General features: G+C 48.2%; 1 protein-coding gene across 6 annotated transcripts in view; it reads right to left on the bottom strand.

Moving 5' to 3' along the window:
* Positions 1 to 1,199: 1,199 nt before the first annotated feature.
* The window catches only part of LOC135366559 (uncharacterized), a 72,804-nt gene continuing 50,290 nt past the window's right edge, over positions 1,200 to 23,713 (bottom strand). For 2 of the 6 annotated variants that reach the window (XM_064599308.1, XM_064599309.1), the window contains one exon: positions 1,200 to 4,339. In XM_064599308.1, the coding sequence (XP_064455378.1) occupies positions 1,664 to 2,770 (1,107 nt within the window). In that variant the 5' untranslated portion in view covers positions 2,771 to 4,339 and the 3' untranslated portion in view covers positions 1,200 to 1,663. Of the gene's footprint in view, positions 4,340 to 7,407; positions 8,115 to 20,531; positions 20,746 to 20,770; positions 21,001 to 23,713 lie in introns of those variants that run through there. The other 4 variants (XM_064599312.1, XM_064599311.1, XM_064599310.1 and 1 more) reach the window with 4 other exon arrangements.

Genomic DNA, 23,713 nt, shown 5'->3' with positions numbered 1-23,713 from the left:
CCTGTCAGCGCAGACGTGACTTTAGCGTGCTGGGTAGGGCCAAGTAGCACCGCGAGGGAAAGCTCTCGGTAGCCTAGATGAGCAAGGCGGCGCCGGAGACTCGATCGGTGATCTTCGTACCGCTGGCAGGCAATGAGGATGTGTGGCACATCGGCTTCTACGTTGCACGTTGGGCAAAGAGGTGATGGGTGCTGATTCATCTGAAATAGGAGGAGAGGAGTTCGTGCCACATTCAGCCGCAACCGATGAAGCAATGATTCCTCGATTCGCGGGATGCGGCCAGGCACAGCATATGTCATTAAAGGGTCAATGGATTTAAGGAAGGCATTGGTTCGTATAGCTTCTCGCTGAAAGAGCTGTGTGCGGTTGGCGGTGAAGCGGCCGATTTCCAGCTGGCACATAGAGCGCGCAAGGGGAAAGGCAGTTGGTTGCTCAGCGTCGTGGGCTTGCCGAGCAAGAGCGTCAGCACGATCATTGCCTGAAATTCCGACATGGCTCGGAATCCATTGGAACACCACTTCGTGTCCCAGTGAGACAAGTTCAGAGTGAGGCTATGATCGTGGTGTCGTGTCACTGATGACTGCGGCAGAGTAAGACGCCAGCGCCTCCAGAGCCACTTTATTGTCGGTGAGGATAGACCAGGCCCTGGGCGCACACGAGGAGACATGTCTTAAAGCGGCCAGTAGTGCTAATGCCTCGGCCTCAGCAGATGACATAAGAGGGAGTTTGAAGCCGTGCTCAGCTCCATCCTCTGGGATGCAGAAGGCAGCAGACGAACTTGGTCGGGAACTACGAAAGCTGAAGCAACACCGCCCTTACCAGTTACTTTTTCTTGTATCTAAGTTACGTAATTGATTCACAATAGTCACTTGGTTTCCGAGCGCTGAAGTCGAAAGGTTGGTTCATAATTATTCCATGTGTTCCATTGTAGACGTATACTTTTCCTCTTAAATAAAGTCATGGTATCATCCGATGAGTTCAATGCAGGATGTCCCCTCCCCGTACACACGCTACCACCACCACCACCACCACCATACATGAGAGAAATACCGAAACCCTTCCGTGATGGCTTCGATTTTTAACCATTAATTTGAAGGATCGAGTGCGAGTTATCTCTCACAAGCATCTCCGTTGAGACACTCGTAGTCGTCGCCATAAAATGACAATTGAAAGTCAGTTAATCGCTACGTGGTACTTCCTTTTTTATCGTTCATTGTTATCCGAGTGCGTGCTTGCCTTACCTGCTCTATGTTTATAAAAGCTTTATCTGCAAGATATAGTCAGCAGCGTCCCTACACGAGTGCATCTTATCTTCCGATGGTCTTATGGTCATCTTCTCTTCCGATGGACACTTCTGTTGGGATTATCTCATGGGATTCCCGTGGGATTATCTCATTCTGTGCAATGATTTGTTGGCAATGGAGGGGGCGACTCAGGGTGGCATCATTCGTAATGGTGGTTGGCTGGGAGCGTGTGGTGAAGCTCAGTTTCAACAATGTGTGCGGGGAATATAGGTTTATTGCAAGCAAAAAAAAAACAAAGAAAGAGGGGAAAGGTTAGCCTGGCTCCAGAAGCCGACTTGCTATTCCCGCTTACAAAAAAGGAAAAATAAAAAGAAGAAAAAGAAAGACAAAACGAAAAGAGCGAAAAAAGAGAGGTGCAGTCACAGGATCAGCGCGAGCCCTGTGTCAGTAAGGAAGCGTACGAGTTCCCTTCCGACGCGCCACTGAAAGGGGCGTTGCAGAGGGCCCAGTAGCGTTGCCAGAGAGACCTCCCTCAGCCCTAGGGCAGCTAGCCGTTCCATCAGGGTGGCACGGGGAGCGGCGAACAGGCGACAGTGGAGGAGTAGGTGGGAAGTGTTGCCCTCGGTAGAGCAGGCTGCACATGTAGGGGTGTCAAGCGTGTTGAGTTGGAAGAGCCGTGTTGGCGTTCGAGCCACGCTTAACCGCACACGGTGGATAACAGACGCCTTCCTCCTCGTGACGTTTGGGGTAGGGACGCATTGCATTTTTGGGTCGATGGAGTGCAGAAATGTATTGGGCGAGATGGCACGTTCTATGAAATCTTGGACACAGCGAGAGCGCAAGCGATGTATTTGGAGCAGGCAGGCTGACATTGAAAGCAGGATGCTGAGTCTCAAGGCAGCCGTGGTATGGGCACGTTTCGCAGCAATGTCGGCACGGGGCAGCGCGACGTGACTGGGTACCCACTGGAGCCGTACGCTGTGGCCGGAAGCCAGGAGCTCGTTGTATCTGGCGATTACAAGCGTGCGGAGATCCCAAAGAGCACTGCACCAGTACGATGCCAAAGTCTCCAATGCTGACTTGCTGTCCGTGAAGATGGACCACGAGTCGGCCTGTGAACCGCATATGGCGTTGAGCGCTTCATAAATGGCTGTTAGTTCCGCTTCAGTGGATGAAGTTTCATGCGGCAGCTTGAAAGCCTGCGCAGTGTCGCTGTGAGACATGTAGAAAGCTGCAGACGACGCACCATACACAACCGAGCCATCCGTGAAAATTGCTTTACGCTGACCGTGGACCGAGTTCAAATGGTCAAGAGCAAGCTGGCGCGGCGAGGACAGGAGTGTCGTTTTTGTGGGACATGTTGGGAATATGCAGGTTCGTCGGAGGAAGCACGAGGGTCCAAAAAGGTGGAGCGTATAGCAGGCGCGACGGAGGGGGCGGAAGAGACTGTGCCAGTCTGCAAACAGCAGCCCCGACAGCTGAGTTTTCATACAGTAGGTGAATGTCCCGTAGGTTGTGGGCAGCATGTCGTGTGCGGTACCGCGCACAAGAGCACAGGGTCTCCATGTCGCGTAGGACGTGGGCTGGCCTCTCCTTCGCCTCAGCCAAGACCAAGAAGGTGTCGGCTTCTACGTTGCACCCCCTATCTGCAAACGGCATACGCACTTGTTAATGTTACTTATAGCCCAATCTCGCAAAGCACGCTACATACACTGTACACGGTCAGTTGAGCGCTATGTGATGACTGAAACTGAGGGGTGGTCTGCACATAGGTCCACCCCCCCACCCCCTCGGATGCGCGCATGATCACATCGTTTAGCTTCTTCCGTATGAGGAGAACCCGTAACGCTCAGTTCGGAGCTCGACCCTCAGCGGACACAGAACAAACACGAAACCGTATATATTGCAATCGGTCGCCTAGTCACCGTATCAATATTGTCCTGTCTTATCGCTCGTTTTCGTCGTCAACCCTCGTCCTTTGTGTTGCATCTGAGTGTGCAGTAGGACGCTCCGGGCGATATCTGAATAGTTCACCATTATGACCTCGTGGTGATAGAGGTAATTACCAATGGATGACTAGGATTGGACTGTATACCAAGTAAGATTTCACATTTACTAACTTGGTCGGGGGGGGGGGGGGATATGTTTATTCCAAAGTAAAACAGAGAATGGAAAGGTTAGCCACGGTGTGGGCTTGCTATCCCCTAGAGCTTTCAAGCAAACAAAAGAAAACACAAACAGCTGGGAAAATTACGAAAAAATTCAGAAGAAACAGCTCCGTCACTAATCGTTGCGCATAGGACGCATCAGAGAATGCCCAGGAGTTCAGTTTCCCGAAGGAATCGTGTCATCGCAGACGTGACTTCAGCGTGCTGCATAGGGCCAAGTAGCACCGCGAGGGAAAGCACTCGGTAGCCTAGCCGTACGCTGTGGCCGGAAGCCAGGAGCTCGTTGTATCTGGCCATTACAAGCGTGCGGAGATCGCAAATAGCACTGCACCGGTACGATGCCAAGGTCTCCAATGCTGACTTGCTGTCCGTGAAGATGGACCACGAGTCGGCCTGTGAATCGGATATGGCGTTGAGCGCTTCATAGATGGCTGTCAGTCCCGAGTCAGTGGATTAAGTTTCATGCGGCAGCTTGAAAGCCTGCGCAGTGTCGCTGTGAGGCATGAAGAAAGCTGCAGACGACACGCCATACACAGCCGAGCCATCCGTGAAAATTGCTTTACGCTGAACGTGGACCGAGTTCAAATGGTCAAGAGCAAGCTGGCGCGGCGAGGACAGGAGTGTCGTTTTTGCGGGACATGTTGGGAATATGCAGGTTCGTCGGAGGAAGCACGAGGGTTCAAAAAGGTGGAGCGTATAGCAGGCGCGACGGAGGGGGCGGAAGAGACTGTGCCAGTCTGCAAACAGCAGCCCCGACAGCTGAGTTTTCATACAGTAGGTGAATGTCCCGTAGGTTGTGGGCAGCATGTCGTGTGCGGTACCGCGCACAAGAGCACAGGGTCTCCATGTCGCGTAGGACGTGGGCTGGCCTCTCCTTCGCCTCAGCCAAGACCAAGAAGGTGTCGGCTTCTACGTTGCACCCCCTATCTGCAAACGGCATACGCACTTGTTAATGTTACTTATAGCCCAATCTCGCAAAGCACGCTACATACACTGTACACGGTCAGTTGAGCGCTATGTGATGACTGAAACTGAGGGGTGGTCTGCACATAGGTCCACCCCACCCCCCCACCGCCCCGGATGCGCGCATGATCACATCGTTTAGCTTCTTCCGTATGAGGAGAACCCGTAACGCTCAGTTCGGAGCTCGACCCTCAGCGGACACAGAACAAACACGAAACCGTATACTGTAGAAGTGGTTTTTTTCGCGCGGAATTATTTTTCGCGTTTTTCGCGCACACCTCCAAAATCGCGAATTTAAGTTCCCGCGAATAACTCTGGCCATATGAGGGCGAAAATCGTTAGGCGTTCGACGCTATACCGCGACTACCTGATACTTTCTACTCCATGTAGCATAGGCAGTTTAAGCAAGCGCAGAAGATTGTTTTATCCCATCAGGCTGGATGAAAAGAAATGAAAATTCATCACGCTTTTGTTACTCCTATAAACGGTCAGCACTATACATGCAATATACCACTATACCACGAAGCCAGAACATGCCTTTCCCCGCATTCTCAAAACCAGCTTGAATGATAGTACCACATTTCAACCGAACTGGTCAGTGCCCCGAGTGATAATTAATAAGAACTGCTAAAATAAAATGGCTAACTTGCACACGGCCAGTACTATGGCCTCCTACAGGGTCCCTAAAGGCCATTTGACAGGACATTTCCTCCTATCTCTGTGAGGAGAAGAAAGGAATAGACCTAGAATGCCGCAATCCACGTGAACAACGGATGTGTTAGTACGTGTCGAAATATGCCCGAGTATTGACGGCGGCACGATATGCAAGAGCAAAGCACTCCCGGAAACCTGTGTCGCGAATTTAGGTTCTCGCGAATCAATCCTCAAAGCAGCTCTGCTCGAAAACGCGAAAATATTTTCCGCGCGGAAAAAAACACTTCTACAGTATTGCAATCGGTCGCCTAGTCACCGTATCAATAGTGTCCTGTCTTATCGCTCGTTTTCGTCGTCAACCCTCGTCCTTTGTGTTGCATCTGAGTGTGCAGTAGGACGCTCCGGGCGATATCTGAATAGTTCACCATTATGACCTCGTGGTGATAGAGGTAATTACCAATGGATGACTAGGATTGGACTGTATACCAAGTAAGATTTCACATTTACTAACTTGGTCGGGGGGGGGGGGATATGTTTAATCCAAAGTAAAAAAGAGAAGGGAAAAGTTAGCCACGGTGTGGGCTTGCCATTCCCTAAAGCTTTCAAGCAAACAAAAGAAAACACAAACAGCTGGGAAAATTACGAAAAAAATCAGAAGAAACAGCTCCGTCACTAATCGTTGCGCATAGGACGCATCACAGAATGCCCAGGAGTTTAAATTCCCGAAGGAATCGTGTCAGCGCAAATGTGACTTCAGCGTGCTGCGTAGGGCCAAGTAGCACCGCGAGGGAAAGCTCTCGGTAGCCTAGCCGTACGCTGTGGCCGGAAGCCAGGAGCTCGTTGTATCTGGCGATTACAAGCGTGCGGGGATCGCAAATAGCAGTGCACCGGTACGATGCCAAGGTCTCCAATGCTGACTTGCTGTCCGTGAAGATGGACCACGAGTCGGCATGTGAATCGGATATGGCGTTGAGCGCTTCATAGATGGCTGTAAGTCCCGGGTCAGTGGATGAAGTTTCATGCGGCAGCTTGAAAGCCTGCGCAGTGTCGCTGTGAGGCATGAAGAAAGCTGCAGACGACGCGCCATACGTAACCGAGCCTCCGTGAAAATTGCTTTACGCTGACCGTGGACCGAGTTCAAATGGTCAAGAGCAAACTGGCGCGCAGCGAGGACAGGAGTGTCGTTTTTGCGGGACATGTCGGGAATATGCAGGTCCGTCGGGGGCAGCACGAGGGTCCACAAAGGTGGAGCGTATAGCAGACCCCTATAGCAAGTCACAACGGCAACACCTCGTCTATGTTGCCATGTCGCGAGTGACTAACCTCCAGGTACCATGAAATGGTACCATGATGTTACACGTAAGATATATTACTGCGCAGTGTGGCGACATGTTGAACGTGCCGCAGGGTAGGACTGCGGATAATTTGGACCACCTGGGGTTCTTTTGATGTGCGCCGGAAATATCCGACAGACGGTGCTGGAAGCAATGTTTACCCTCCCCCACATTGCTACCGCCCTCGGCCGAGATCGAACCCGCGATCTTGAGCTTGGCAAGCCAGCACGAGGTCCCCACGACGGAGACTCGATGTCCTATCACACCAAGCGAGACGGAGACAAGTCATTTCCTAATTTCCTCATTGCCTACATATCCAATGTACCTTGGTGGCGATTTCCATAGCAAACTTTTGAATGAAAGTATATCATCCGGGGAGTTTCAACTAACATCTGTTATCATGATGTGGCTTTATTCAATGTTCTGCGCGATCCTACAAGGGTTACGTAGAGTATAGTTGCACAATGTTGGATTGGATCTTTTTACTGCAACAACAACAACAGCATAGATGAATGGGTGATGATGATGATGTGGGATGTTTCCCTGTTTTTACTGCAAACAGTCATAAGAAGCACTGAAAAGTCAAAAGCAGTACTATACAGAGCAAAAAACGAACCCGTACCCTGTCCTGTGGGCGTCGTATTAGAAAATCGGCATATCGAACGTGTGAATTTTGTTTGTCTTTGGTGTTGGTTTCAGCCAATTTATTTTGGGATGTGTACGTGGATATCACTTACGGCAAAGTGACAAAACGATGTGGCATCATTGTGAGGTATCGTTATATACTTCCGAAATCAGTAAAATTATTATTCTTACCAAGCCATAGTAAACTCTATTCTCTGCTACGGCAACCTAATGCTCTGCTACCACATAAGGGAATTTAGAGAGTGAACTGAGCAACATTTCCATCGCGTCGAAACATGAAAGATGTCGTTTCTTGCGCTTCAGACTCTCAGACTGATAGTAGCCCGAAATTTCATCCATATGCATTCTAAACGGTATCATCTTGTCGAAAAAAAAAGAAGAAACCAAGCAAATTCTCACCCCATGTATTTCCAACAGCACGAAAACCGCCATATTTTCCTCTGTCTGGTCATGCTGGGTCCCTCACTGCTGGGTCATGTTGTCGTCATGGAGCCAATGCGCGTCTGGTCAGTTGCTTCTGGTCAATTGCTTGTCCGCTGGATGTACAATATGTGCTACTATATGCGCTGGATGTGCTATACCGCTTGCGTTCTGCAGCGGCGCTACCAGCCTTGCACCCCCCTATCTGCAGACGGCGTACGCATTTGTTAATGTTATTCATAGCCCAATCTCGCAAAGCACGCTACATACACTGTATATAAGGTCAGTTGAGCGCTATGTGATGACTGAAATTGAGGGGTAATCTTCACATAGTTCCCCCCCCCGCCCCCCGGATGCGCGCATGATCACATCGGTTAGCTTCTTCTGTTTGAGGACAAGTCGTAACGCTCAGTTCGGAGCTCGACCGTCAGCTGGCACAGAACCAACACGACGGCGTATACTGCAGTCGGTCGCCTAGTCACCGTATCAATGTTGCCCTGTCTTATCGCTCGCTTTCGTCGTCAACCGTCGTCTGGCACTACACCGCATCGGTGATTCAGCAGTGTGGCATCTGTTTATTTCTTTTCTAGTTTATTTCTGCAGTGTGGCATCTGAGTGTGCAGTAGGACGCTCCGGCTGATGTCTGAATAGTTCACAATTATGACCTCGTGGTGATAGTGATAATTACCAATGGCTGACTAGGATTGGACTGTATACTAAGTAACATTTCACATTTACTAACTTGGTCGGGGGGGGGGGGGGATATGTTTAATCCAAAGTAAAAAAGAGAAGGGAAAATTTAGCCACGGTGTGGGCTTGCCATTCCCTAAAGCTTTCAAGCAAACAAAAGAAAACACAAACAGCTGGGAAAATTACGAAAAAATTCAGAAGAAACAGCTCCGTCACTAATCGTTGCGCATAGGACGCATCAGAGAATGCCCAGGAGTTTAGATTCCCTCAGGAATCCTAGGTGATCAAAGGGAGGAAGAGGGGGAGTTGGTGATAGTTCATGTCGCTTCAATGCAGCACTGAGACGGGACGAAGGGCGGTTAAGACAAGGAGACAAACGTATCTGCAAACTCACAACTGACAGGAATTTATTTGCGCAGACAAATTTAAACAATCACGAAGGAAAATAGGTGGCGCACTAGCTACACAAAATTCTAAGCCCCTAGTGTGGTCCACGTGGGCCCGCAAGGTCAACCCCACACTCCACGTTTAGAAACTCTTTTTCTAGGTCAGTCAACGCAAGGGACGGGACACTGATAAAATGTGTCCCTTTTCTGTGAATACAGAAGGCTTCAATTATCTCGCGTACAGTCTTATCAGAGTTCTTGCACAAAACAGATGTTTTATCGAAGCATGGTATGCACTCGCAGTCCCTACAGTGCAGGCCAAGGTGGCCTGATGGGGTGTGGCGTATAGTCGATGCATGTTCCATAAGTCGGACGTTCAAGCACCGCCCCGACTGACCAATATAACACGCACCACAATCTAGAGGAATAGAATATATGGTGCCTAAGTCGCAGGCAACAAAAGGCTTGTTGTGGCGAATGCCACACCCCCGAACATTACGCTCTTTATTAATGTGTGAGCAAAGACTTTGCAACTTGCGTGGAGCAGAGAATATAACCGGAATATCAAACCTGCCCGCAATTCTTTTTATATTGTGAGATACCCTATGTACATAGGGCATGACCACTGGCCTGGCAAGGTGCATGACAAATGTCCTTTTCGGAGTAGATCCCCTAAGCTGCTTTAGTAAAACCTCAGCCACATCTACTAGCACATTCTCAGGAAATCCTGCACATCTCAGTCTGGTTATTTGGGTCTCGAAGCTACTGTTCAACATGTGCTGGCACGATTTTACCAGAGCTGCACGCATTACTGATTTTGCCAAACCCCTCTTTACTAACTTGGAGTGAGCCGAAGCATATGGAAGGAGGCCTTTTTTGGACCTAGGGTTGTACTTATAGCAGATATGCTGTTGGGTCTTGTGTGTGTGTGTCGACAAACTGGCCAAGGCGGTTACAGATCAGAAGGATCCATACCTTTCAGCCTTTTTTACGGCGAAGACGCACAAGCCTGACATGCCCTTTCGGACAATTATCACTAAGCGTAAGTCATGGCAAAGAAGTGTTTCGCGGTTTCTGCAACGTCACCTACAAGGGCTCTACATACCTGATCCCTATCTCGTCAAGAACTCCGAGGAGGTCATTCAGTTTCTGCAACAGCAGCAAACTCCGAACTTGTGTTTTGTTTCTTTAGACGTGGTTGACCTTTTTTATTCTATACCTTTATCTGGGCTTCTTCTGGCTGTCCAGGATCTCATCGAAGGGACCTCGCCAGTTTCGTTCCAAAATAGTGCTAGAATCAGTGTTGCACCGCTCATGGAACTTCTAGCCAGCTACCTAAAGGCCACGGTGATCAACAGTGGAAGCAAGTATTTTATCCAAAAATCAGGGACACCCATAGGTTCATGTGTTTCCCCACTTCTCTGTGAAATTTTCCTGGGCAAGTGTGACAAGTTAATGGAGGAGACACTAAAAGGTATGCCTCGCCACCATGTGTGTAGATATGTAGATGACTTTCTACTGTTCTATGAAAAAGATCTGGTCGCTTTCATTGAAATATTCAGGATGTGCATGGGGGGTTTGGAACTCACCTTAGAACAACCCGAGAACGACACGTTACAGTTTTTGGACCTTCGTATCCACAAGACCCAACAGCATATCTGCTATAAGTACAACCCTAGGTCCAAAAAAGGCCTCCTTCCATATGCTTCGGCTCACTCCAAGTTAGTAAAGAGGGGTTTGGCAAAATCAGTAATGCGTGCAGCTCTGGTAAAATCGTGCCAGCACATGTTGAACAGTAGCTTCGAGACCCAAATAACCAGACTGAGATGTGCAGGATTTCCTGAGAATGTGCTAGTAGATGTGGCTGAGGGTTTACTAAAGCAGCTTAGGGGATCTACTCCGAAAAGGACATTTGTCATGCCCCTTGCCAGGCCAGTGGTCATGCCCTATGTACATAGGGTATCTCACAATATAAAAAGAATTGCGGGCAGGTTTGATATTCCGGTTATATTCTCTGCTCCACGCAAGTTGCAAAGTCTTTGCTCACACATTAATAAAGAGCGTAATGCTCGGGGGTGTGGCATTCGCCACAACAAGCCTTTTGTTGCCTGCGACTTAGGCACCATATATTCTATTCCTCTAGATTGTGGTGCGTGTTATATTGGTCAGTCGGGGCGGTGCTTGAACGTCCGACTTATGGAACATGCATCGACTATACGCCACACCCCATCAGGCCACCTTGGCCTGCACTGTAGGGACTGCGAGTGCATACCATGCTTCGATAAAACATCTGTTTTGTGCAAGAACTCTGATAAGACTGTACGCGAGATAATTGAAGCCTTCTGTATTCACAGAAAAGGGATACATTGTATCAGTGCCCCGTCCCTTGCGTTGACTGACCTAGAAAAAGAGTTTCTAAACGTGGAGTGTGGGGTTGACCTTGCGGGCCCACGTGGACCACACTAGGGGCTTAGAATTTTGTGTAGCTAGTGCGCCACCTATTTTCCTTCGTGATTGTTTAAATTTGTCTGCGCAAATAAATTCCTGTCAGTTGTGAGTTTGCAGATACGTTTGTCTCCTTGTCTTAACCGCCCTTCGTCCCGTCTCAGTGCTGCATTGAAGCGACATGAACTAAGGAATCCTGTCAGCGCAGACGTGACTTCAGCGTGCTGGGTAGGGCCAAGTAGCACCGCGAGGGAAAGCTCTCGGTAGCCTCGATGAGCAAGGCGGCGCCGGAGACTCGATCGGTGATCTTCGTACCGCTGGCAGGCAATGAGGATGTGTGGCACATCGGCTTCTACGTTGCACGTTGGACAAAGAGGTGATGGGTGCTGATTCATCTGAAATAGGAGGAGAGGAGTTCGTGCCACATTCAGCCGCAGCCGATGAAGCAATGATTCCTCGATTCGCGGGATGCGGCCAGGCACAGCATATGTCATTAAAGGGTCAATGGATTTAAGGAAGGCATTGGTTCGTATAGCTTCTCGCTGAAAGAGCTGTGTGCGGTTGGCAGTGAAGCGGCGGATTTCCAGCTGGCACATAGAGCGCGCAGGGGGAAAGGCAGTTGGTTGCTCAGCGTCGTGGGCTTGTCGAGCAAGTGCGTCAGCACGATCATTGCCTGGAATTCCGACATGGCTCGGAATCCATTGGAACACCACTTCGTGTCCCAGAGAGACAAGTTCAGAGTGCGGGGCTATGATCGTGGTGTCGTGTCACTGATGACTGCGGCAGAGTAAGACGCCAGCGCCTCCAGAGCCACTTTACTGTCGGTGAGGATCGACCATGCCCTGGGCGCACACGAGCAGACATGTCTCAAAGCGGCCAGTAGTGCGAGTGCCTCGGCCTCAGCAGATGACATAAGAGGGATCTTGAAGCCGAGCTCAGCTCCATCCTGTGGGATGCAGAAGGCAGCATACGAACTTGGTCGGGAACTACGAAAGCTGAAGCAACACCGCCCTTACCATAATCGTTACTTTTTCTTGTATCTAAGTTACGTAATTGACTCACAATAGTCACTTGGTTTCCGAGCGCTGAAGTCGAAAGGTTTGTTCATAATTATTCCACGTGTTCCATTGTAGACGTATACTTTTCCTCTTAAATAAAGTCATGGTATCATCCGATGAGTTCAATGCAGGATGTCCCCTCCCCGTACACACGCTACCACCACCACCACCACCACCACCACCATACATGAGAGAAATACCGAAACCCTTCCGTGATGGCTTCGATTTTTAACCATTAATTTGAAGGATCGAGTGCGAGTTATCTCTCACAAGCATCTCCGTTGAGACACTCATAGTCGTCGCCATAAAATGACAATTGAAAGTCAGTTAATCGCCACGTGCTACTTCCTTTTTTATCGTTCATTGTTATCCGAGTGCGCGCTTGCCTTACCTGCCCTATGTTTATAAAAGCTTTATTTGCAAGATATAGTCAGCAGCGTCCCTACACGAGTGCATCTTATCTTTCGATGGTCTTATGGTCATCTCCTCTTCCGATGGACACTTCTGTTGGGATTATTTCATGGGATTCCGATGGGATTATCTCATTCTGTGCAATGATTTGTTGGCAATGGAGGGGGCGACTCAGGGTGGCATCATTCGTAATGGTGGTTGGCTGGGAGCGTGTGGTGAAGCTCAGTTTCAACAATGTGTGCGGGGAATATAGGTTTATTGCAAGCAAAAAAAAACAAAGAAAGAGGGGAAAGGTTAGCCTGGCTCCAGAAGCCGACTTGCTATTCCCGCTTACAAAAAAGGAAAAATAAAAAGAAGAAAAAGGAAGACAAAACGAAAAGAGCGAAAAAAGAGAGGCGCAGTCACAGGATCAGCGCGAGCCCTGTGTCAGTAAGGAAGCGTACGAGTTCCCTTCCGACGCGCCACTGAATGGGGCGTTGCAGAGGGCCCAGTAGCGTTGCCATGGCAACCTCCCTCAGCCCTAGGGCAGCTAGCCGCCCCATCAGAGTGGCACGGGGAGGGGCGAACAGGCGACAGTGGAGGAGTAGGTGGGAAGTGTTGCCCTCGGTAGAGCAGGCTGCACATGTAGGGGTGTCAAGCGTGTTGAGTTGGAAGAGCCGTGTTGGCGTTCGAGCCACGCTTAACCGCAGACGGTGGATAACAGACGCCTTCCTCCTCGTGACGTTTGGGGTAGGGACGTATTGCATTTTTGGGTCGATGGAGTGCAGAAATGTATTGGGCGAGATGGTACGTTCTATGAAATCTTGGACACAGCGAGAGCGCAAGCGATGTATTTGGAGCAGTCAGGCTGACATTGAAAGCGGGATGCTGAGACTCAAGGCAGCCGTGGTATGGGCACGTTTCACAGCAATGTCGGCACGGGTACTTCCGGGCAGCCCGACGTGACTAGGTACCCACTGGAGCCGTACGCTGTGGCCGGAAGCCAGGAGCTCGTTGTATCTGGCGATTACAAGTGTGCGGAGATCGCAAAGAGCACTGCACCAGTACGATGCCAAGGTCTCCAATGCTGACTTGCTGTCCGTGAAGATTGACCACGAGTCGGCCTGTGAACCGGACATGGCGTTGAGCGCTTCATAGATGGCTGTTAGTTCCGCTTCAGTGGATGAAGTTTCATGCGGCAGCTTGAAAGCCTGCGCAGTGTCGCTGTGAGACATGTAGAAAGCTGCAGACGACGCACCATACACAACCGAGCCATCCGTGAAAATTGCTTTACGCTGACCGTGGACCAAGTTCAAATGGTCAAGAGCAAACTGGCGCGGCGAGGACAGGAGTGTCGTTTTTGCGGGACATGTCGGGAATACGCAGGTCCGTCGGGGGCAGCACGAGGGTCCACAAAGGTGGAGATAGCAGACGCGACGGAGGGGGCGGAAGAGACTGTGCCAGTCTGCAAACAGCAGCCCCGAAAGCTGAGTTTTCATACAGTAGGTGAATGTCCCGTAGGTAGTGGGCAGCATGTCGTGCGCGGTACCGCGCACAAGAGCGCAGGGTCTCCATGTCGCGTAGGACGTGGGCTGGCGTCTCCTTCGCCTCAGGCAAGACCAGGAAGGTGTCGGTTGTTTTGGGGACACCAAGGCACACTCGAAGGCTTCGCGCCTGGATGTTCAAAAGGTCGCGCTCTGTTGTTGAACTTATACCGTGCAATACCGGTAAGCTGTAACGCAGGAGCCCTAGGACGAGTGAGGTATGCACCTGGCGAAGGTCACGGTATGATGGGCCCCAGGAGGAACCAGAGATGCGGCGGAGGACGTTCACGATGGTAGTCGCCGCGGTAGACAGGGCCTTGACGTGCTTGGACCAAGTCAGCTCCCTGTCAATGGTTATGCCCAGGTGTTTGTGATGACGTACGAAGGCGAGCTGTTGGCCGTGAACGCGGAGGGGGAATTTGCGGAAGGATCGGCGGATGAATGCCATGGCAACAGTCTTGCTGGGTGAGATAGAAAGACAACGGTCGGAGAGGTAAGATACGATAGTGCCCAGAGCACCTTGCAAGCGACGCTGGATTACATCCCGACGGGTGGAGGAGGCCCAGATGCAGAGGTCGTCGGCGTATATTGTGATGTTGACATGTTCACTTAGTTGAGCAGGTAAAGCGGCCGTGATGACGTTGAACAGCAGTGGGCTCAGCACACTCCCTTGAGGGATACCTCGCAGAACTGTGTAGTGTGCGGTGTTCCCTTAAGAGGAGCGCACAAACAAGATACGATCAACAAGGAAGTCCCGAATCCATGCGAGTGAGCGGCTCCCAATACAAGCCTCTTGGAGCGTCGCAATGACAGTGCTTTTTTCAAAGTCAAAACTGCACGCTATTTCTTGCATTTTTTTAAAGATATAGATTAAAAAGTTGTGCATATACTCACACATACTATACAAGATATTTGAATGCTAAAATTTATCGATTCACATTCAGGAGAAGTGGTGACTACCACATATCAGTAAGAGTTTAATTAAAATTTGAACAGGTGTTGCGATTTATGATCAGTGTTGTAGAATGTGTAATTTCACAATACGCAAGCTTTAGCTCGCTCACTTCGACGAGCACTCTTTCACGATGACAGAGAATTTAGTCGAATGGATTGATATTTTCTATATACACTATAACATAATGCGAATTCTTTATGTCGTGGACATTAAAAGTTAGGAATAGTTTCCGAACGAAATTTACCTAAAACTCGAAGAAAGGGCCACGCGCGTCATCACAACAGACGTGAGGGGTGTGTGTGTGTGGGGGGGGGGGGGGGGGTAGGACTCATCCGGAATCATACCGGGGTCCGTAATTTCTCACGCCGGCCCTGCGCACAGTAGACGATCAACTTTCGGGCCATTTTGCGTTCCCTCACTGCTGGGTCATGTTGTCGTCATGGAGCCAATGCGCGTCTGGTTCTTGTCCGCTGGATGTACTATATGTGCTACTATATGCGCTGGATGTGCTATACCGCTTGCGTTCTGCAGCGGCGCTCCCAGCCTTGCACCCCCTATCTGCAAACGGCGTACGCACTTGTTAATGTTACTCATAGAACAACCTCGCAAAGCACGCTACATACACTGTATATAAGATCAGTTGAGCGCTATGTGATGACTGAAATTGAGGGGTGGTCTTCACATACCCCCCCCCCCCCCCCCCCCACCTAGCGGATGCGCGCATGATCACATCGGTTAGCTTCTTCTGTTTGAGGAGAACCCGTAACGCTCATTTCGGAGCTCGACTCCCAGCGGACCCTGAACCAACACAAGCCTTATCTTGCAGTCGTTCGCCTAGTCACCATATCTGTGTTGCCCTGTCTTATCGCTTTCGCCGTCAACCGTCGTCTTGCACTACACCGTATTAATTATCCAGCGGTGTGGCATCTGAGTGTGCAGTAGGACGCTCCCGGTGATGTCTGAATAGTTCACTATTATGACCTCGTGGTGATAGTGATAACTACCAAAGGCTGACTAGGATTGGACTGTATACCAAGTAAGATTCCACATTTACTAACTTGGTCGGGAACTACGAAAGCCGAAGCAACACCGCCCTTACCATAATCGTTACCACGGTTACCTTTTTCTTGTATACCTAAGTTACGTAATTGACTCACAATAGTCACTTGGTTTCCGAGCGCTGAAGTCGAAAGGTTGGTTCATAATTATTCCATGTGTTCCATTGTAGACGTATACTTTTCCTCTTAAACAAAGTCATGGTATCATCCGATGGGTTCAATGCAGGATGCCCCCTCCCCGTACACATGCTACCACCACCACCATCATGCATAAATGAGGGAAATACCGAAACCCTTCCGTGATGGCTTCAATTTTTAACCATTAATTTGAAGGATCGAGTTATCTCTCTCAAGTATCTCCGTTGAGACACTCATAGTAGTCACCACAAAATTACAATTGAAAGTCAGTTAATCGCCACGCGCTACTTCCTTTTTTGTCGTTCATTGTTCTCCGAGCGCTTGCTTGCCTCACCTGCCCTACGTCTTTCTATGCAAGATAGCAAGATATAGTCACCAGCGTCCCTACACGAGTGCATCTTATCTTTCGATGGGACCCTGTTGTGGCAGCCAATGGTGTAGAAACTCATTACTCCACCAAGGGGACGCGGTCTACGGACGGCACCTCGAATATCCTCTTCGGTGTCATCGGAATCTACTGCAAGATTATAGCAAATTACGGGGAAAATTCTGCCTTGGTCCCCTGACATTTTGTTGTTCTCTCTTTTGTCAACAGTTTCGTTTATTTGTTCGCGTTGATTTCCACACTATGGTGAAGCCAGAAGTGGTAATTGTAATTTTGAGGACTGTTCGTACGCAGTCAGGCCAATATAACCGATGGAAGTGAGAGCTTGATTTTAGCGTAGAACATGTTTTCGCAGAACCAGTTCCGAGCGTCCTACAGACACTTGCTGGAGTGAACCTAAGACGCGGGCCCTACAATTTGGATTCCGGGTTTTTGGAATATCTGAAAAATCCACGCCAATGTTTTAGGTTGTTTGCAGGCGGTACGCTTTCGCATATTCTTTCCAGCTTTAGCAAAAAAAAAAAAAAAAAAAGAACTATATCGGTAATTCCCCAGAGGACGTGCAGCAGGTTGCCATAGACACAAATGCGACTGGCACCTTCTCATGAAATGATGAGACATTCCATGACACCGACCGCGGCCTTCTAGCGTACTAACATACACCTGCCATAGCATCTCATTAGAGCCAGGTGTTCATTACTTCCAAGTGTTTCGTACCCGCCAATTTTCACTGGCTGGCCAGTAAGGTAAAAGATCCAAGAATGAAACTGTTACCTTAGCCACTTGTTATGATTTATGACTCGTTACATGCAAATTACCAACCACGCTTCCCATCCTGCATTGCACCGAAACTGTGTCACTCATGTAAAAAGAAAAAAAGAAAACATGTTCTGCCTTGTAGACGGTTAAAACCACCCTCCGTATGCAGCGCCCCCGCGGCGACACGATACCACGTAACGCAGTGTGGCAGCGACGGCGTCGGGGAGGAGAGCTGACAGGCATAGTCAACTTAATATAGGAGGCATTGGCACTTGACATCACTTTGATCTGTTCCGTTGTGAACAATTACCTTCCAAGAATAACGGAAGTCGCCAAACCAAAGATCTGCAACATGTTGTCGGCCGCTTCAAAGGAAAGGTGTGTGGCTTATCGTGTGAAACCGCTAATGTGCTAAATCTCCGCCCGCCAAAAATAAGGTGCGCAGTAGACAAACAAACGACAGAGAGACAGCGCACCGCGGGAACTAAAAGACACATCTTCAGTACGCTCCACGGAGGCCCAAAGGTGCGCTAAAGGTATGTTATTTGCATTTCTGTAAAGAAAAGCAAGAAAAGCTAGTTTGCCATCTTCTCCTTGCTACAGCTTGTAACTTCGATGTGTCGCCTATCGAGATTTACGTGCCGCAGCTCGCTTAAATGGTGGCACCATAGGAGCGCCGAAAAATAAGTACGCTAGCAGTAGAAAAAGGAGAATAGACATCTTATGTCATTTGTGAATATATTATATAATATGTGCAAAGATGGACCGCAGATATCCACCGTGACCTTACACTGCGCAGTTAGACTCATCAGACACGTCTGGGCAATCGATTGTACCATCGCATATGTCCGATGACCGCAAACATTTCTTCTTCTCTTCGCACAGCTGTTCGCCTTCCCCGCATTCAGGCATTGGGCAATCCTTTTCATCGGTACCGACTTTACAGTCGTCGTCTCCGTCACATCTGTACGAGCTCCGAATACACTTGTTGTTTCCGCACTTGAAGCCTCCTTCCCATTCGTAACTTTCGCAGTACTGCTCGTCCGAGCCGTCCGGGCGGTCCACGACGAAGTCGCAGACGTCCGTAATTTTCAGGCACTCGCGCTTTGGTTTGCAGAGTTGTCTTTCTTTCTCGCATTCGGGTAGAGGACAGTCTACCTCGTCAGATCCCTCCGCAAAGTCCTCCTCATTGTCGCATAGGTACTCGCTCTTTATGCATGCGAGATCGTTGCACTTGAATCCAGGGCTGTCCGAGTTCCGCGTTACAATGGGATCGTCACGTACGTTGACTGTTTCAAACCAAGTATATCACCTGCGGGAACTTGTTGGATGTAGCGATATACTGAATTTGGCTTTTCGCACGCTTCAACGGCCAATCTTACCGTGCTGCTCTGGCATGTGTGCAACACGCGGGTACGTACCACGTCAATATACGATGTGTGCACGGGCAATATGGGGCCCATATTGCCCAGTTTCAGCTAATATGGGGGAAATCTTGGCGAAACGGGTCCCATATTGGACCCTTATCGCCAATGACCAGCCAATATGGGCCCAATAGTGTGTGCTGCTTGGGAAGGAAATTTCTGCAGTTCTTGAAGGAGGCCGGTGGCCCTCAGAAAGGCAAGAAAAGCGCGAAGTACGGCATTGATATGCAGGGTTACTCCATGGGCCGAGAACTTTGCAGATGTTGAATGGCCTCTGATCCTGCATTTCGGTTGACATTTAAAAGCTCGTCGCTCGCATACGTACTTGCTACAGTCTTCTATAGATCCAGCAATGCAACGTAGAGCATTTGCAAAACCCCTGGAATTGGTGGCTATTGTTTTCAATGCCGGGACAACGTCATGCCTCTGTCTAATGTCAGGCCAAGGTATTGCAATGAGGCACAAAGTCCAGTGGGACCCCACTGACGAACAATAGATACCTTTGGAATGAGGGTCGGGTGAAAGCTATGGCAAGGGTCTTAACAGGGGAGACGGATAAGGCACAGTCGGCAAGGTATTCCACAATAGAATTCAAGGTCTTGGCTCCTTTGTGATAAGGTGGCTGTCATCAGCATCAAGCTCAAACCGGGGAAAGGAAAGTTAAAACAAGAGGGAACACTTCCTCCTGTCACCGCAAATACCTTGCGCTTTCCTTTGCGACAATAGACCAGTTCAGAAAATCCCAGTGCTGTTCGCGCATGCATTGCAGCCTGGGCGCTTGGTGAGCGGGCGAACGGAAAATAATCCTTCACAGTTCGCTTTCGCTGACCTTGACACGTCGTGAACAATGGACCGGTACGGGAGAAATCGGAACAGTTTGGAAGTCACCCGCTTCTTTCGTATTTGTAAACTCCCATAGTTCAAGGCGACGCTAAGCACTCTGGGATTTTCTGAACTTGTCTATTGATCTGCTGGGGCTATAGCCGAATTTTTACTAATTTTTTAGGCTATTTCTGTTGCGACACTGTGCATAGCTTCATTTGGATTTGTGGTTATCCGTAGAGTGCATCATATTTCTGTGAGGTTAAAAGTCTTGTCGTCTTGTCAGGTAAAAGTGAGGTTCGCTTGGTAATTTTCAAAGTTCAATTGAAAAAAATAACTTTCCCGCAATTAGAAATTTTCCAAAGCCTTCCTCAGTGGTGGCAAAAGTATCCAGAAGGTAATTGCCGAAAGTCCGACAGTACTTTAGCGATTACGTAGCCACGTAGAATTTTTATCACCTCAGGTGAAACACCCTGTATATCGGAGTTCGTTCAACAATGTAGATTTGAGGCTGAGGCAGGGGACCTATATAGAAGCAGCAACACCAAATTTTTTTCAGACTCTATTAAATCGGGTATAATGTTGTCTTTGGTCAATTTTAATGTGGATTGGATTCGCCGCTGATGTTCGGCCAAGTGGCCAAGCTCTCAAGTTGTTGTTATATTTCTTACACTAGGATCACGATTATTATTATTATTTTTCGTTTCGAATAGTTTTTTGTATTTATCTGGGAAAGCTGGAAACCAACTGTCACAACACCTTTAATATATTCAGTTTCGAACATCAATCGTTTCGATTTGTAATTTCGATGTAGTATGCGATTATAAGTAATACTGCAGATTCATCTCTGTCTAAAGCAGTTACGTGGTAACATACAATCAAAATAACATAAAGTTGACAAACACAGTAAAGTGACTGACGAGAAGACAACATATAACCACCATAAATGACACGAACAAAATGACGAACGATAACAAAAAAGAAAGAAAGAAAGCGAAGAAGAATTTAAGAAATAAGAAGAAAAGACCTTATAGCAGCAAAGATATTACCTGGTCGACAAAGCTTGGAAGAGATGAGACGGACATGGCAGCTAGCGGGAAGGCAGTCCACTCCTCCACAGTTTCGAAAAGAAAAAAATGTAATCGAATACAATAAGTAAATGCAAACGCAGCAGCAATAAGCAAAAAAATTGTGGCTGTCACCGTCGCCTCGCAAATCGAGTGCTTGGGAGCGCGCTCATACTTAAGGGCGAGTTCGCGTATTTCACACAACACGTGATTAGACTTACCGTTCTCCAAGGCAACCAGGATAGGTGCGCGCCGTTAAGTTGAGTCATTCGATAAGATTATGCAGTAAGACCCCTAGCACGGTCACTCAATACTCTTTCTGGTCAGGAATCTTGCGCGAGAACTTCAGTTCGGCGGCCGAGCGGAGAGTGTTGGAGCGGCGATCGTTCGGGGGGAGACTTTCGTGTCTGCCAGCCGGTGCCTGCGCATATGGCTTGCAGAGCGTTTCTATGAGTGTTTGGTAGTGTACACTCTTGCTTTCATTGTGCTTGCGTTTTCAGTGGGTAAGCAGAGGTTCTTTCTTAAACATCCTTGACGTTTATTGCGACCTTTGCACTCTGTTCGTATGTTGAATGAGTTACACATATAAAGGAGACTTCGCCTGATTCGAACGTGCAACATTTCGTGATGACTATATGTTCTTCATGGAAGGGGAGCCTTAACTTGACGAGGATTGAATTAAAGTACTTTTTCTTTGTGTAAAAAATAGAGATGACTTGGTCTACGAGAAACATTCGCTAATAGCCTTATTTTAGATGTACTGCAATGAGTGTGGTTTGTTGAACTCCTTCAGGTTGTTCACTGTGTGACATGAATAGCATCAGACAATAAGAACCATAAAATGTTCAACATATATATATATATGATACTCATGGAACGATGCGACAGCACTAGAGGACACGTGTTACGCCGTGTTTGCGGCTTGTCAGCTCTGGGTAGCTGCGCATCGTTCGGAATTGGCAAACCAGAGGTCACTCACCGAGTGATACACACCTCGGAGGGTGACTGAGCACTCCTCAATGCCACAATGCAAGCCAGTGAATTATAACGCAGGGAAAAAAAGCCATTAAAGAAACAAGTAAATGACACTAGACGTGTTTGAAATTCAAAATTACAGATTAATATGGCTTCTATGACTGCACGCAGAGAAACAGATACTCATGGAACGATGCGCCAGCACCAGGGGACACGTGTTTCGCCGTGTTTGCGGCTCGTCAGCTCTGGGTAGCTGCGCATCGCTCGGAATTGGCAACCCAGAGGTCACTCAGCGAGCGATACACACCTGGGAGGGTGACTAAGCACTCCTCAATGCCACACTGCAAGCCAGTGAATTATAACGCAGGGAAAAAAGCCATTAAAGAAACAAGTAAATGACACTAGACGTGTTTGAAATTCAAAATTACAGATTAAGATGGCTTCTATGACTGCACGCAGAGAAACAGATACTCATGGAACGATGCGACAGCACCAGAGGACACGTGTTTCGCCCTGTTTGCGGCTCGTCAGCTCTGGGTAGCTGCGCATCGTTCGGAATTAATAATAATAATTTTAATTTTTAATAATTTAATAAGAATAACTTTTTAATTATAAAAGCTACGAAGTTGCTCCAATGAGAACATCTGATCTCTTCGGTCACCAGATACCAAAGCCGTTTTCAGAACACAAATTTGTTCGATTGATCGTCCGCAAAAAAATCGTGAAGGAACGCCATTTTTTTCTTTATTTGGTTTATTGCGCATTTTCAAAGAAGCGGCTTTCCTTTACCCCCAGTGTGAGAGAGTGAAAGAGCACAGTGCCGCCTCATGCGTCGAAGATTATCTTTAACTTGCGGAAACAAAACAGAAACACAAATCTATCGGGTGACCCTGTCGCGACTGCCCTTATCTTGGGCTGCATTTTCTTTTTTCTTTTAATCTTTTTCCAGGACGCAAGAGGCGATAGTGTGCTCTTTCATCCTCTCGTATTGGGGGCGAAGGAAAGACGCGTTTCTAGAGATGCGCAATGAATAAAACAAAAGTAAAAAATGGCGTTCCTTCACGAATTTTTTGCGGACGATCTATCGAACGGATTTTTGTTCTGAAAACGGCTTTGGTATCTGGTGACCGAAGAGATCAGATGTTCTCATTGGAGCAACTTCGTAGCTTTTATAATTAAAAATTTAATTATTGAAAGTTCATTAAGACATTGCCTTAGGAGTCTGTTAATGCCCCCCTAGGGAGTGCCCTTCAGCATATGCTATATTGCAATTGATTTCATCTCGGAAAAAGTGATTGATATATATTTTTAAAATCTGTTCACACTTAGCGTGGACACCCTGTATATGTACATACAGGGTGTCCCCGAAAACGTGTCATTGAATTATAATAAAAGCTGCACCACCTAGAGTCATGCGGTCAATGGCATTTGTTCTTACTGGGTTTTTGCCATCTCCTCATGTGAATGTCGTGTAACGTAAGTTTAATTATGTAAATATTTGCGAAGTGAACTCGGAAATTTGCCAAGTAAAGGTCACTTTTTTACCCCAACAATATGAAGAGCGTGTCTAATTTAGTCAAATTAATGATAATTGACAGGGATATTCAGGAGCTATCCCATCGGAAAAAATAGCCGAACATCATGCTGTACGGAGGTCGCACAGAATAGCGCACGATGAATTTTTCAGCGCAATCTTTGTCAGTCCGACGAAAGGAGGGTGGAAACCCAGCCCTCCCCATCATCGCAGAAAAAGATAAAACAGGCGCGGCTTATCACGTCGACTTTCGCTAGGATAATGCTTTCCCTCTCCCAATTTTAGGAACTGTTACTTTTTCTACTATCACTCTGTGGGCTGGCTTCGGAACCTCCTTTCGTCGCACTGAGAGCGATTGCGCTCAAAAAGTCATCGCGCGCTATGGTCCGGTGCTCCGAAAAGCGTGATATTCGGCTATTTTTTCCGATGGGATAGCTCGTGAATATCACTGAAAATTATCATGAATTTGAGTGAATTCGGGACGCTCTTCATATTGGTGGGGTAAGAAAGTGACCTTTATTTTGCAAATTTCAGAGTTCAGTTCGCAAATAATTATATAATTAAACTTGGAGTACAAAACACTCACATTAGGAGTTGGCAAAAACCTAATAAAAACAAATGCTGTTGACCGCATGATTCTAGGCGGCGAAGTTTT

The sequence above is a fragment of the Ornithodoros turicata genome, chromosome 8 (assembly GCF_037126465.1).
Source record: "Ornithodoros turicata isolate Travis chromosome 8, ASM3712646v1, whole genome shotgun sequence".
NCBI lineage: Eukaryota > Metazoa > Arthropoda > Arachnida > Ixodida > Argasidae > Ornithodoros > Ornithodoros turicata.
Note: the sequence above shows the minus strand (reverse complement) of the source record. Positions and strands in the feature narration are given on the sequence as shown.